Raw genomic sequence first — 16,419 nt, forward strand, 5'->3', positions numbered from 1 at the left:
GCAGTCGGGTGACTGGTTTTTCCATCATGACAATGCCCCTGCTCACACAGCCCTGTCTGTATGACAATTCTTGACCAAAAATGGTATGACCCCTGTTCCTCACCCTCCATACTCACCCGACCTTGCCCCGTGCAACTTTTTTTTTGTTTCCTCGAATGAAAAGAGACATGAAAGGAAAGCGTTTTGCTGATGTTGCTGAGGTGAAGGAAAAAATGACGGAGGCGCTGTCAAGCATCTCAAAAGATGAATTTAGACAATGTTTTGAAAAATGGAATAAAAGACTAGACAAGTGTATTAGTGTAAGTGGAGAGTATTAGAAGGGGATTGAAGGTTTGTGCTTAAAATTTGAATAAATAAGTTAAAAAAAATAAGTTCGGTTTCTTTTGGGTACCCCCTCGTATATTGAACTTTGTCAAAACAAATTCTCATACAAACATTGTTTTGTTAACTGTACTGCCTAGGTATGATTTGGAAAGTTGGGCATGTGTAAATGATGAGATAAGAGTTTATAATAGGAAATTAGAGAAATGTATCAAATTTTTTAAACATGTTACATTACTAAACCATGATCTAAGTAGAGCTCTGTATACAAGGCATAGGCTCCATTTCAATAAAACTGATTGGCTAGGAAATTGCTCTGATTTGTTCTAAAATCTTCCACAGAGATATGAAACCAATTTATTTGCCTTGGAAGGAAAATAATGAGACCCACAATCTCTGGCATAAATAATCATTTTTGTGAAAATTACTCAAGGGAGGCAAGTCAATCACAAACTTCTGAGCCACTACGCAGATCAAGTAGATTAAAAAATCTCTACTTAACAGACACAATGATTTTTTTGGTGATGTCTGAAAGTAGGAAAGAGACAAATCATTTTAATTCCCTAAAACTAAACAAAAACAATTGTAATATTCGTAAGGAAATAACAGATACAAACCACTCTGTCCAGTGTGACATTTGTAATTGTTAATGTGATGGACCAGAATGAAACAAATCAAATTCATAAGGAAAATTTTAATAATAATGGTTCTAAAATTTACCATCAAAATATTTGTGGCCTGTTAAATAAGACCAGTGAAATTTACGCTCACCTACATCCAGAATTTCCACAAATACTCTGCTTTACAGAACATAATTTAAATTATTCACAAATTGAAAATTTGACTATAACTAATTATAATTTAGGAACTAGGTATTGTAGGGAGTCTTTCATTATGGGAGGCGTTTGTATATATGTACATAACTCACTGGATTTTGAAGCTGTTAATATATGAAAATTATGTATAGACAAAGCTATGGAGGCATGTGCTGTAAAATGCAAATTTTTATCTAGTATTTGTATTTTAGCTATTTATAGGTCTCTGTCCAGTAATTTTCCTTTATTTATTATCCAATTAGAAACTGTTATCAAAAAAATTTATAAACCAAACTTACAGATGCTAGTTTGTGGTGATTTTAATATAAATTATTTTGTAGACAATAACAAGAAGCAACAATTGAACTGTATGCTGCAGTCTTTCAATTTATATAGTGTGGGTCATTTCCCAGCTAGGATTAGCACTACAACTCAAACATTAATAGACAGTATCTTTATAGATATAACTAAATTTGAAAATTATATTATTCTTCCAGTATTTAATGGTTTATCTGACCATCATGGGCAATTATTGGCTTTACGTCAACAAGAGTTCTATTGTGGAAGTGCTAACCCAAATCATAAAACTATATGGATATTTAATAAATTCCCACTAGATGAATTTAAACTTAGATAAAGTTATGAAAATCTATGAGCAATCTCCCAGTAAACAATGGTTAACCATCAGAATTAAAACTTCTTGCAAAAGAAAAAAGAACTGTACCTTTTGACAAAGATACTTGATAACAATATAAAGCAGTATTATAAATCATATAGTAAGATCCTGACTAAGGTGATTAATGAGGCAAAAAGACTCAGCTATAAAGATATAATTACCAACTCCAGTAATACTATTAAAACTACTTGGAATATTATTAAAACGGAGTTAGGTAAAAACTGTCTGAAGGACAAAACTGTAAAACTGAGAAAATAAATCCAAGTATATTCAATAATCATTTTTTAAATATTGCTGATAATATTACAAAAAAAATTCTCAAATTACTTTAAATACTGATAATAATAATTATAAACATTATCTGAACTTGACAGCTAAGGGTCCCTTTCCCAATATTCACAAAAATAACTAAAAAAATTGAAAAAGTTGTTTCTTCTTTGCATTAAACATTTTTCTGGATATGATGATATTTTGATGAAGACAGTAAAAATTAGTGCCCCATACATTTCTTTCCCTTTATGTTATATATCCAATAAAGCAGTCTTAGCTGATAAATTCCCCTTACGTATGAAATACTCGATTGTAACTCCTATATACAAGAAAGGTGATAAGAAGAACTGTGCAAATTATAGACCAATTTCATTGTTAACTTCATTTTCCAAGGTGTTTGAAAAAATAATATATATACTACTCTGTCCAAAAAGTATCCGACCTTGGGCCAGGAAAAAAGTTCTGTATCTGGGTGGTTACAATACCAAATCGCCTTCAAAGTAGGCCCCTTGTGACTCCACACACTTAGCCCAGCGGTCCTTCCATTGCTGGAAGCAATTCTGGAAGGCTTCTTTTGAAATGGCATGCAGCTGCACGGTTGCGTTCTGTATGATGTCCTCGCAGCTGTCAAAACAGCAGCCTTTTAGCGGTGTCTTCAATCTCGGGAACAGCCAGAAATCACAAGGACCCATATCAGGAGAGTAGGGAGCCTGGCGAACCTGCGGAATGCCATGCTTGGCCAGGAAACCCTGGATCAGGTGTGATGAATGAGCTGGGGCGTTGTCATGATGCAACTGCTAGTTGCGTGCGTCCCACAGCTCCGGTCTCTTGTGCCGAACTGCATCATTTAGATGGCGGAGGACTTCTTGGTAGTACTCCTTATTGACAGTCTGGCCTAGTATCTGATACTAGGCCTAGTATCTGGCCTGATACACAACACCCCGGTAATTGAAAAAAACAGTCAGTATCACCTTCACATTGCTCCGAAACTGTCGTGCTTTTTTGGGCCTCCAGGATGTTGGATGCTTCCATTGTGATGTGTGGACCTTGGTTTCCGGGTCATCCATACACCCACAACTTGTCACCAGTGATCACAGTCTTCAGGAACTCAGGATCCCTGTTGGCGCACTCCAGCATGTCCTGTGCTGCTCTGGCGAAAGCAGCTTGGGCACAAATTTTGCCACCACTCTTCGCATGCCCAAATGCTCAGTTAAAATTGTGTTTGTGGAACCTCTGCTGATCCAAACCTCATCAGCAACTTCACGGATGGCCAAACGGTGGTCCTCCATTATCAGTGTCCGCACTTTTTCAATGACATCAGCATTTAGGCTCGTTGACAGTCTCCTGGAACACTGCTCACTGTCTGCCTACATATGGCCATGTTTAAAGCGGTTGAACCACTCTGTAATTTGAGTGACCCCCATTGCATCATCACCGAAAGCCTGCTGAATTTTGCGAAATGTTTCTGCTTGGGTATCCCAAAGTTTCTGACAAAACTGAATGCAGTATCGCTGCTCCAAGTGTTCTGTCATCTTGAGCGGAACGAGAATGTGACGAATGCGTGTTACACCACTTCACTATCTGACAGCCACAGAAGCATCTGGCAGTGTTGCGAATCAGCATAAAATCACGCATGCACATGAAAGTCCCTTCTACCACTATGCTCAGTTTCCCCACCCCTTTGGCCATTACTTACAGCGGAAAAAAATGAAGTCGGGTACTTTTTGGACATACGGTATATATAATATATTATATATATATTTAAATATTATTGACACGCGTTCAAGCTTATGATATTCTAGCCAATGAACAATTTGGGTTTCGCCCCAAATTATCCACTGAAACAGCTTCATATAACTTAATAAATACAGTTTTAGCAGCTATTAACAATAAAAAAAAAGTAGGTGGAATCTTCTTTGATTTGGAGAAGGCTTTTGACTGCGTAAATCACGAAATACTTTTATATAAACTTGAATTTTGTAGTATAACTGACAATGTATTGTGACGAGCTATCAGTTCGAATTCTGAGACAAATTTAAAAGTTCGAACTTAAAACACGAAAACACCGCATGGAAAAATGGACATACAAGAGATGATAGAACGTCTGTTAGTGGGCCAAAAAAAATTAAGGCCAGCCATAAAGAGTTGTTGGCCAAACTGGAGGATGACAGACAGGCCAAGATGAAAGCATGGCAAGAAGAGATGGCCACCATGACAGACAAATGGGTGAACGACAACCACGATGAGACGTTGGCCTGCCAAGAAATGGAGGCACATCAAGATGAGAAGAAGCCGGCCTCACCAGGCAGGAAACCTGAGGCTGCACAGAAAGAAGAGGTCCCCGCAGTAGCCGCTGAAGTAATGCCCATCGGAGAACCGAAGAAGAAAAGGTGCAGGGACCGAAAACTGGCCGCGGAGCGCTGCCGCCAGAAACCGAGGGCTTCAACACAAGAAGCTTGTAAATCCCAGAAGAAATCACCCACAGGAAGACAACTTGCCATGTGAAAGTGGCACGGAAAACACTAACTGACATTAGGATGTCCCGTCGCGTAACAGTGGCATGACACATGAGAGACATCCTCGGGCTGAACAAGTCCCGCCGTGTTGCAGTGTCATGGCGCAGGGGGCCACATCATCAGAAACAACCAGACCAGGAACAATGTTGCAAGAGGAGCCCCAGAGGGCGGAGACTTCAGGTGGAACCGGGCGGCAGCATTGGAGTAAAGGATGAATACACAAGACAGAGGCTGCATCCGGGGAACGAGGGAACAGCCAGCCAAACCCTCAGGAAGACACAAGAGCTGGATATGGGGCAACAAGCTGTATGAATTTGTAGCAGATTACAGGGCATCAAAATTTGGACAATGTGGAGGGGTCAACCCCCTCCAAAACGGAAGAAAGGAAACAGCCTGTATGGGAGGAACCGGTAACATAGAAGTACTGGCCTCCACTGCAACAATGAATGGAGAATGAAAGTGATGAGTGAATCTGATACCCCAGATCGATGACACCCTGGACACGCTAGCTGGTGCGAAATGGTTTTCCACTCTCAATCTAAAGAGTGGCTATTGGCAAGTCGATGTGCACCCAGATGACAAGGAGAAGACAGCGTTTTCAACAGGTCAAGGACTGTGGCAGTTCACAGTCATGCCCTTTGGCCTCTGCAGTGCCCCGGCAACCTTTGAGAGACTAATGGAGACAGTCCTATGAGGCCTCACATACGATTCGTGCCTCGTGTATATGGATGACGTGATCATAATAGGCCGCACATTCCAAGAGCACCTGCTCAACCTATGGAAAGTGTTTAAGAGGTTGAGAGAAGTACACCTGAAACTTAACCTGGAAAAGTGTCAACTTTTGCAGAAAGAAGTCAAGTAAATCGGGCATATTGTATTACCAGAAGTGATATCCACTGACCCAGAAAAGGTGAAAGCTGTGTGAGAATGGCCAACCCTGAAGGATAAACATGAGACTAGAAGCTTTCTGGGCCTATGCATGTATTACAGGCGGTTTATCTCAGGTTTTGCCAACATTGCAAACCGCTAACTAAGCTAACAGAAGAGAAACAGGCCTTCCAGTGGACCCCAGAGGTGGAGGCCTCTTTCCAAACACTAAAGGGAGCCCTATGTGCTGCCCCTTTTCTTGCCTACCCACAGCCAGGAGAGAAGTTCATCATGGACACAGATGCAAGTAACTTCGGGATTCGAGGGGTACTTTCTCAAATACAGGATGGACAGGAGCGTGTCATAGCTTATTTCAGCAAGACACTAAACAAAGAAGAGAGAAACTACTGCATCACCCGACGAGAACTACTTGCCATAGTGAGGGCTCTGGAACATTTCCACAAGTACCTGTATGGACAGCAGTTCCACCTGCACACGGATCACTCTACGCCAACCTTGCTAATGAGCTTTAAGAACCTAGAAGGGCAAACCACACATTGGATACAACGCCTGCAAGTGTATAATTTTACCTCAGAGCACCACCAAGGCAGGAAACACAACAACGCCGATGCTCTTTCAAGGCGACCCTGCCAAGAGCAGTGCAAGCACTGCCACAAAGTTGAGACAAGTGCAGACCTAAAGCAGATACAAGCTATTGCAACCCTACCCACAGACAGCTGCGACCTGGTTGCCCTAAGAGAGGAACAGTTAAAGGACCCAGATACAGGGCCTATTCTACAGGGAGTAGAAACCGTACAATGACCTGAGTGGAAGGATATCGCAGATTGGAGTGCTACGTACGAAAGTTACTGGGCTCAGTGGAAATCGCTCGCTTTGAGAAATGGCATACTAGAGCGCAACTGGGAGTCTGCCAATGGACGATATCAAGTACCCCAGATAATTATTCCTCGGAGCAGGGTGAAGGACGTGCTGACCGAGCTACACAGTGGACTTTCAGGAGGCCACTTGGGGGTCAATAAAACCCTAAATAAGGTTCGGCAGTGGTACTACTGGCTCCAAGCAAGGAGTGACATCAAAAAATGGTGCCGACACTGCGACGTATGCGCAGCCAGCTGTGGCCCACAGACCAGAAACAGGGGCCAAATGCAACAGTACAATGTCTGGGCCCCGTTCGAAAGGATAGCAATTGATGTAGCTGGACCATTCCCACTGAGCTAACATGGAAACTGATATCTCTTGATTGCAATGGACTATTTCACAAAATGGCCAGAAGCCTACGCCATCCCAAGCGAGGAGGGGTCGACAATAGCGGAAGTTTTGGTCACCAACTTCTTCTGCCACTTCGGTACACCTTGAGAGTTGCATAGTGACCAAGGCTGTAAATTCAAGTCTCGTCTGCTACAAGAAGTTTTGCAACGCCTGGGAGTGAGCAAGACGCGCACCACACCCCTGCACCTGCAGTCGGACGGCATGGTGGAACGCTACATTAAAACCATCGAGGAACATTTATGGAAGGTCATCGCATCCCACCAGAGGGACTGGGATGAGAGGTTACCCCTCTTCCTCCTAGCTTACAGGGCATCCACTCACGACACTATGGGCTTGACCCCAGCTAACCTAGTGTTCGGAAGAGAACTCTTGACTACCCTGCGATCTGCTGTTTGGAGTACCCCCAGACAAGGAACTACCCACAACTGACTATGTGGCAGACTTAGCTGATCATCTGCCCGACATCCACAATTATGCCCGGCAACACATGAAGCTTGCCAGTGACCGAATGAAAACTCGGTACGATAAACTAGCCAACTCCACAGGGTTCCACGAGGACGACAGAGTGTGGCTCTACCGGCCAGCCCGCAAAAAGGGGAAATCACCGAAACTTCAATCCTCATGGGAAGGCCCCTACAAGGTAGTCAGTTGAATAAATGATGTAGTATACAGAATCCAGAAAAACCCTAGGTCGAAGATGTTGGTAGCACACCTGGACCGGCTCATGCCCTACTACAGAGCTGCTCGGGGCGAGCACCCATGAAGAAGAGGGGCAGAGGTAAAACGTGGAAGATGAACACCTTAGAAAACGAAACCAAGGAAGAACTGTTACGCTGTTCGGGGACGAACAACCTTTAGAAGGGAGCAATGTTTCAAGCTATCTTATGTCCATCGCCGCGCAACAGCTACAATGAAAATTGTGGAGATCCCATAGTGACAAATCGTAGCAACGAAGGTCGTTGAGTAACAACGGACGAGACAAAACTCGTTACAAGCGTTCTAAAGAGCATTCCCGAAGCAACGGATTGCCGAACACGTGAGATCGAACCTTGGCGAGGGGTGTCCTTTATTGAGTCTGCATAACCCCTAAACAAGCAGAGCTTATGACATGTATTAGATTATTAGAGAACTGAGAGTCAAGTATTGAGGCAGAAGCCAAGTGATACTACAACTGATAATAATTGTAAAGAGTGCAAGGGTGAGTACCCAATAAAGATTCATTAAATCCGAGACCCACGTGAAGTTATTTGTTGCGTGACACACCCAACATGTGACAGTATGTATGTTATTAAAATCATATCTCCAAAACCAATATCAAAGGGTGGTAATTAAAAATGGACCATTTGATAAGAGTGAATCAGATTGGGGTCGGGTCAAACATGGTGTTCCCCAGGGATCTCTCTTGGGACCATTACTTTTCCTACTATATATCAATGACCTACCTTTATCTATAAAATATCTGAATGCCAGTGTAAACTCCCAAACAATTTTATTTGCGGATGATACTAGCATAATCATCAGTAATCAAAACAATACTGTACTAGGAAATAACTTGAAGTCAGTCTTCACTAGTGTGACAAAATGGTTTAAGCAAATTTACTCTCATTAAATCTGGACAAAACCTATTGTATGGGATTCCACTCTAAAAATATCAATTATGAAATACAAATTAAATATAACAACAAAATTATTGCCAGTACTACTGAATTAAAGTTTCTTGGGCTAGTACTTCATAATACTCTGTCTTGGAAGAGTCACACCAATATGTTGGCTTCCAAGTTAAACAAAGCATGTCATATTGCGAGAGCAATCAGACCTTTCTTGTCCTTAAATTCCCTAAAGATAATCTATCATGCTTATTTTCATTCAGTTATAACATACAGATTAATGTTCTGGGGAACTTCTTCCTACAGTACAAGTATTTTCAAACACCAAAAGCGAATGGTTAGAATACTAGTGGAAGCAAGACCCAGGGATTCTTGCAGAAAATTTTTTAAAATTGTAAATATACTACCTCTGTTTATGGTTACCAATAAATCATTGTTTAGACAAAATTCTGAAGTTCATAATTTTAATATCAGGAATAATTCTAATTTTTTTCAAGTAATAACTCACTTAACGATATTATATTTAAGCATCCTGTTGTACTCCATACGATAAATGATATAATGATACAAACCCCGTCCCAAGTGCAATCAATACATTATGTGTCCTTGATCTTGCTCCTCTACACTACATGTTTCAGCCTCAGACGGCCATCATCAGGTGTATAACACTGACGTTGCTGTCACACTGCACCCAGCCCAAAATTCAACATTTAAAACACCTTCCTTGTTATTATCAACATCTACTTCGTTGATATCTGTCTGGTTTGTAGATTATTTTACACATGTTAATTTTGACGTTTCTGTAGTAGCACTATAAAATCCCTAGTTACAGTTCTAAAATCCTTTAAAATCCCTCTCCAAATCCTAAATTCAAAATTGTTAGGGTTACTTGCCCTATGTCTAAAGTGCTGCAGCGGCTAGTTCTTGTTTCCACACTGTATAGGTGTTATCCTGTGTAGTCTTCCTGTGTGCGTGCCGCTGTTATTCTTTACTACGTGTGCTCATGTTTCATAAAAGTACTGCCTACGCAGGTGTTAAGATATATAACCATCTTCCAGCTGGCATTAAGGACTTGGCATGTGATATTAAAAGCTTTAAAAAGGCATTAAAATGTATTTGCATGAGCATTCTTTATATACTGTGGGTGAATTTTTTATGCACAAAGCTAGATAATTATTTTTGATTGTAATAGTAACATCATTGTATCAGTATTTACAGTGTTTTATTATTTTTATATTTTCAACAAAATCTTTAATGATTGCATGTCTTATTTATTTATCCAGAAGGTCGCGGGTTCAAGTCCTGATGAGGTCATTGGATTTTTTCAATTAACCTAATCCTTCCAGCTGCACTATGGCCCTGGGGTCAACTCAGCCTCTAACAGAAATCAGTACCAGCAATTAATTAAATAAATTTCCTGGGAAGTAAAGTGTGGCCGGCGCATAATGCTGACAACCTTACCGCCATCTTTGAGCCGATTGTCTAGATAATGTGGGACCCTCAATGTCTCACAACCCTATGAGACTTCACGGCTTGTTACAGGGATGGCTTTACTTACTTTTTTACTTTTGCCTATTTATTAATATTGTACTGTCTTGTATTTTTTACTTTTCTATATCCAATGATTGTACCAGTAAGGATCAAGAGAATAAATTAAAATTAAAATTGAATGAGAAGAGGATGTAATTAACTTCAAGTGACATGCAAACTGAACTGAAAAGCGACGAGGAAATTTGTGACTGGTTCTCATTGTAATTCTTTGAGTTGACAGATATATCAGACAGCACAGTTGGCAGTTATGGTGAGGATGATAGTTTTTTACTTTAAAAGAACAGCAGCTGAAGGTATTGCTTATGAAAAGTTGAACAACAGATGAGGATATGTCGAACACATTTAAAATTGCTTCAACGGAAATTAGTGTACCTGTGCATTGGTTGCCTGCAGTAACTACTGATGAGAACACAAGTAGTGATGGGCAGCATTAATGGATTCCAAAACTGACATTTTATCACTGCATTCTCTATTAGAGAGTTTTGTGTGTTAAACTGCTTCTATTCAGACATGCCTTGAATGTCATTGTAACAGTAATGAACTGTGTCTCTGTGGCTTCTTTGCAACACCAACTTCATGATGCCCCTCTTGAGGATGCCAGAGATAAACAAACAATCTGATATTATCTAGCACACAGCAGTATGATGGCTGAGCAAAGGTAAAATTATTACATGGTTTTTAAGCCTGTTTGAGGGAGTTGGTAATTTTCAAAGCCTGAAAATGAGGACTTTAACCATCTGAGTGATTATTGCTGGTTAGTAGACTTTTTTTGTGTCCCTTACAGACTTTAACCATCTGAGTGATTATTGCTGGTTAGTAGACTTTTTTTGTGTCCCTTACAGACTTTAACCATCTGAGTGATTATTGCTGGTTAGTAGACTTTTTTTTTTGTGTCTCTTACTGATGCCAATGACAAGCATTAGAGAGAGGACAGATTTGGCTGGAATGACAGGCTCTGTAGAACCATTCAAAGCAAAACTACTGTTGTGGGTGACAGACATGAAGATGAACTCTCATATAGACTTCCTGAATGAAAATATTGGGTGATAGTGCTTTCAGCCCATTACCATTTGTTGGCCACCTTCAGACACTTCTGGAACAGTCTGAAGAGAGATTTCAGCAGTTCACTATCAGTGAGCCAGCCTTTTCTGTAAATCCTTTTATTTTCCAGATGTTACAGAAATTGCTGCGTGCATTGGAATGACTCATTCAAGTAACGGTAGAAGAACTGGAATTGGAGACTGTGAACCTTAAAAATTATGTTACGAAATCTTGTGCAGTATGTCACAATAGTTGGAATCCTTTGGATCGAGAAAAGTTTCTTTCCTTGAAAACTGCAGTATATGAAATAAAATCTTATTTTGGTTCCACTTGCCTGTGCAAATCACTGTAAAAAAAATAGATCTCAACTAATGCCCATCTTGGCAATTGTTTATGAACATAAACATCATTCTACTTTCCCAGCTTTGAAAAATTGGTCAGTGGAAATGCATGCCAAAGATCACACTAATGAACTTTCAGCATGAGGGTGGATATTAGACAGAATCATGGACTGACTTATTGAAGAATTTAATTAACTTCTGCATTTAAAATCTTGTAATTTTTTTATTTTGTTTTCTTTGTAATGTTAGATGTGTTGTTTTATATATCATTTGGTGTACATGTGCTATTTATTTGCTTTGAAAGAAGAGTGGGTTACGTTAATTGGTTTTTGCTTGCTACTGTGTCATGAATTCTCAAATATTCCTTTTGGGCTCAAGAAGTTTGGGGACCCCTGGTCTAGACTATGTAGCTTTAAAATGTGTTGTTCAGTGATAGTATATATATTGGTGTATATTTTACTAGAATCACATTTTTTTATTCATGATTTGACATGTATACGTGGTGTGTTCAAGTTCTAAGGTCTCTGATTTTTTTCTCACACAATAATCATACAAAAAATTTGAAACTTCTGTCAGTTTTGAACGTAATCTCCCTGCAGCCATACACATTTTTCACAACGTTGACGCCATGATTCCATGGCTGCTGTGAACGCTTCTGTAGGAGTCTGTTTTGACCACTGGAAAATCGCTGATGCAATAGTGGAATGACTGGTGAATGTGTGACCACGGAGAGTGTCTTTCATCGTTGGGAATAGCCAAAAATCGCTAGGAGCCAGGTCAGGTGAGTAGGGATCATGAGAAACCACTTCAAGGTTGTTTTCATGAAGAAACTGCTGTGTCGTGTACGCCCGATGCTCTGGTGCATTGTCCTGGTGAAAGAGCACATGTGCAGCCTTTTCTGGCCGTTTTTCTCGCAGTGCTGGAAGGAGCTTGTTCTTCAAAACATCTTGGTAGGATGCACCTGTCACCATAGTGCCCTTTGGAACACAGTGAGTAAGGATTACGCCATCGCTGCCCTAAAACATGGCCACCATCATTTTTTCAGCACTGACGCTTACCCGAATTTTTTTTGGTGGCGGTGAGTCTGTGTGCTTCCATTGAGCTGACTGGCGCTTCGTTTCGGGATTGAAAAACGGCATCCATGTGTCATCCATTGTCACAATTGATGAAAAGAAAGTCTCATTCATGCCTTCATCACATGTCAACATCTCCTGGCAAATTGCCATGCACACAGCCTTGTCATCCGCCAGCATTCGTAGCACCCACCTGGAGGACACTTTCTGCATTCGCAGGTCTTTATGCAGGATTGTGTGCACAGATCCACGGAAATGCCAACTTTGGAGGCGATGTTTTCCATACTCAATCGGCGATCCTCCAAAACAACTTTCTCAACTCGCTCGACCATGTTGTCAGACCGGTTGGTGCGAGGCCGAGATTATTTTGTCAAACGACGTTCTGCCTTCTTTGAACTGTCGCACCCACAAACGCACATTTTTCACATTCATGACACCACCACATGTCTCACTCAGCTGGCGATGAATTTCAATGGGTGTGGCACCACGCAAGTGGAGGAAACGAATGAATACTTGCTGTTCTTGTCGAAAACGTCGCCATTTTAGGTATCAAATACACTCGTCACTCTCGTCGCCACCACTAGAGTTCTGTGTGCCGTGCAGTGCTGCCGCTCTGTCACGCATTCACAAAGAGTGCACATGTATTTAAACTAAACCGCACATGTCTATCTGCTCCCAGTCCTGAGAAAAAAAATTGGAGACCTTACAACTTGAACGCCCCTTGTATTAACTCAAATGCACCAGTGGATTTAATGTAATTTAAATAGCCTGAAGACAGAGGATACTGGGATTTAAATTCCTCTCCTCTGCCCCAAATGTATGCTTAGACTAAAATCCCAAGATCATGTAGTTAAGCTATGGACATCCTGTCGTGGGACATTCTGTGTAGTATCATATGGCGGGATGATAGTGAACAGTAAAGTTGAGAGGATGTGGAAGGCAATGATCTTTGCTTAAGTTAAAGCACTGTCCCAGCATTTTCCTGGAGAAGTTTTGTCACCCCTGTTGCTAACTGGTTTTGTTTGTGTCCACAACTGAATGTGAGAAAGTCTGATGGGATGGGCTCCAAGCTCAGTTTCGTGGATTTTGTAATGCTTTGAGAATACCAGTCAGACTTTAAGATATTTGTTTTCATTATTTAAAGTAGTATTTATATGCAAAGTGTTAAATTGCTGTGAATAATTGACCGCTGTTAAAAGTTTCTGACCTATAGAATTGTTCTTGTCTCAATGACCCCAAGTCACTTCATATGCTTTTCTGCTTTATCAGCAGGTAGCAAGATAAGGTATGAATCAAAAGGTTTCCGGGTTTTGTTGTTCACTGATTTACTATTACAATTCCAACTTTACCCCAGTAATGCTGGAAATTAGGAAGTAGATCCTTTTATAAGGATATCTTATACATGCTGTATATATGTAATGCATTCCTTTTATTTTTGAAGCGGCAGTGTTCAATATGTCAACGTTATTACTGCAGTTGTTGTTTGCCATTTGGGCAAAATAGTAGCAGCAAAGGCGTCACTTCCATGTTCACCCGTTTCACAGACAAGAAGATTAAATGTAGCAAATGCGAGGTACTTACTGCACGACCACTGTGTCGTTCACAACTTAGAGAGCTTAGAGTCAAGGATTTACAACTGTACCTTACATCTCAGAAAGTATCTACAAGAGGATGTGTTGGTGAGTAGTACTCTTCTTGCTGGTAAGATAGTGCAAAATTGCAAGTCTTGAAATAATGATATTTATATGAAATTATTCATAAATCTCCAGAACTAACTGATTAACTAACAAGTGAATGAAGAAATTGAACATTATGGGTAGTGAAGAGTTCTGTCTTCTGGGATATAACACCATGTAGTCTGTTGAAAGTAAAACAGTGTTTTAGAGGAACATGTCACTTCCATCCTCAGGATCAAAGAATAAGCTGGGCAAGACACCAGAATGAAAGCAGGTGGTAAGCAGTGGACTGCATGGGGTAATATCCCGGAATGTAGACCTTTATGTAACTGCTGCTGTGAGGAGAACCTCAAATACTACATAATGACAATGACAGTTTGTCTGACTCATGTTTAGGTGTCTATCTGAACAGGTTTTTCTTTAAAGTTTGCTTAAATCCTCTAGGAAAATACCAGGAAAATACCATAAAATTTATCATGATCTCTTCCAGATCATTTCTCATTTCTCCTTCATAATCATCATACTGTATCTAGCCCAGTGTTTGGCAATATAGCACTGTAAAATAGGAGAACCAAACATGGCTGTGTTGTTGATATAGTGTTGTATCCTGATGGAGGATGATGGGTTATCCATGTATACTGAGAAGTTAGTCAGAGGTCTGGAATTACTGGAATACTTAAGAATTGAAATTCACATCTGATGTTAACACGTAATGATGCAGGTGTATGAAATAAAGATTAATATACAAGAATGACAGGAGAGAAATTAACCACTTACAAGTAGCTATTAGTTACACGAGCAACATGCAATGTAATGTGTAATGTTGTGGTACATACATATGCAGTGAAGAAAGACCAGTAGGGTTCAGTGCATGCAGAGAAATGATCAGTGTGATGTCTAGAAATGTCTACAAAAGGTCTGACACATTTTGATCTTTAATAATTCAGATAATAATGAAGATAGAAATAAACTGGTTACATTGTTGGATTGAGAAACTCAAAAAGTTTTGTGTCTATTGTTAATAAAGTTGTACATGTGCTCCATTTGTTACACATAAAATATCAAGACAATATTCGATTTTTTGCTTTCTGGCAAGCATACAGACATCCATAGTGGTTATTGTGTCTTACTCTGATTTTCAATTGATAGATGTCTCTCCCATGCGTCTTATAAACAATATCTTTGACATATCCCCAGAGGAAAAAGTGTAGTGGGGTTATTTCAGGTGGGGCCAAGAAATTGGACCACCTCGTCCAATCCATCTTCCTGGAAAATGTTTGTCCAAAGCATCACGAACTATGGTCCTCCAATGAGGTGGCGCACCATCTTGTTGGAAAATGATTTCGGGCTGAAGAGTTTCAATTTGCGGGAATACAAAATTCTGCAACATGTCTAGGTAAATGACTGATGCGAAAAAGAAAGTCCCAATGACTCGATCATGCATAAGAGCACACCACACATTCACTTTTGGGGAGTCTCTTGCCATTTCACGGTATTCATGAGGGTTCTCTGATCCCCAAATGTGTACGTTATGGTGATTGACTGTTCCAGAAATGTGGAAGCAAGCTTCATTAGAGAAAAATATGTTTGTAAGAAATCTTTCATCATCCTCTATTCTTCGTAACATATCTGTTGCAGAATCCATTCTCTTGGGCTTATCATGTGGTTCAGTAGCTTGCACAAGTTGCATCTTATAAGCATACAGCCATAATTTCTTCTGTAGAACCTTGTGTACTGTTGAAACTGCCATATTCAATTCTCTTGCCGCTGTTCTCAAAGATTTCCTGGGACCGTGTGCAAATGCTTCTCGGACATGCTCAATATCATCATTGCTTGTGCTGGGATGTCCAGAACTCTTCTTACTGAGGACACTTCCTGTTTCTAAAAATTTCTTTTTCCAGTCTATGATACTGTTTCTAGAAGGAGGATCTTTCTGGCAATGTGTTCTGAAGTTCCTCTGCGTTTATGCCACTGATTTCGTTTCACAAAACCACACCACTGTTGGCGCTCTCTCTTGCGGAGTCACCATTGTCTCAACAATGAACACTGCACTGACAGCTATGAACACATTTGTGACCTATAAAGAGGAAAATAAAGTTTTTGAGTTGATCTTTCCATCATTGCTATCTGTTTGCTATTTCTGTCTTCGTTATTTCCCGAATCATTAAAGATCAAAATGTGTCGGACCTTTTTAGACGCCTGTATATTATGTAGCCTACTATGGCAAATGGGACACAAAACATTATAAAGACTCAAACCAATCACTAATTTATGTGCAGAATATTTCCACCTACTGAAAGGTTTGGACTCGCTCTAATGTTTACATAAGATTAGTTGGAAAGAAGGTAGCTGCTTTGCTATGGAATATGCTGGAA

The 16,419-nt window shown here is 40.3% G+C and overlaps 1 protein-coding gene across 3 annotated transcripts in view; it reads left to right on the forward strand.

Moving 5' to 3' along the window:
• The window catches only part of LOC111861678 (E3 ubiquitin-protein ligase RNF34), a 36,671-nt gene that overhangs the window by 8,444 nt on the left and 11,808 nt on the right, over positions 1-16,419 (forward strand). For 2 of the 3 annotated variants that reach the window (XM_023846449.2, XM_033750414.1), the window contains one exon: positions 13,810-14,047. In XM_023846449.2, coding sequence (XP_023702217.1) covers positions 13,810-14,047 — 238 coding nt within the window. The remainder of the gene's footprint in view (positions 1-13,809; positions 14,048-16,419) is intronic. The other variant, XM_033750415.1, reaches the window with a different exon arrangement.

This window comes from Cryptotermes secundus, unplaced genomic scaffold (genome assembly GCF_002891405.2).
Source record: "Cryptotermes secundus unplaced genomic scaffold, Csec_1.0 scaffold185, whole genome shotgun sequence".
NCBI classification, from domain to species: domain Eukaryota; kingdom Metazoa; phylum Arthropoda; class Insecta; order Blattodea; family Kalotermitidae; genus Cryptotermes; species Cryptotermes secundus.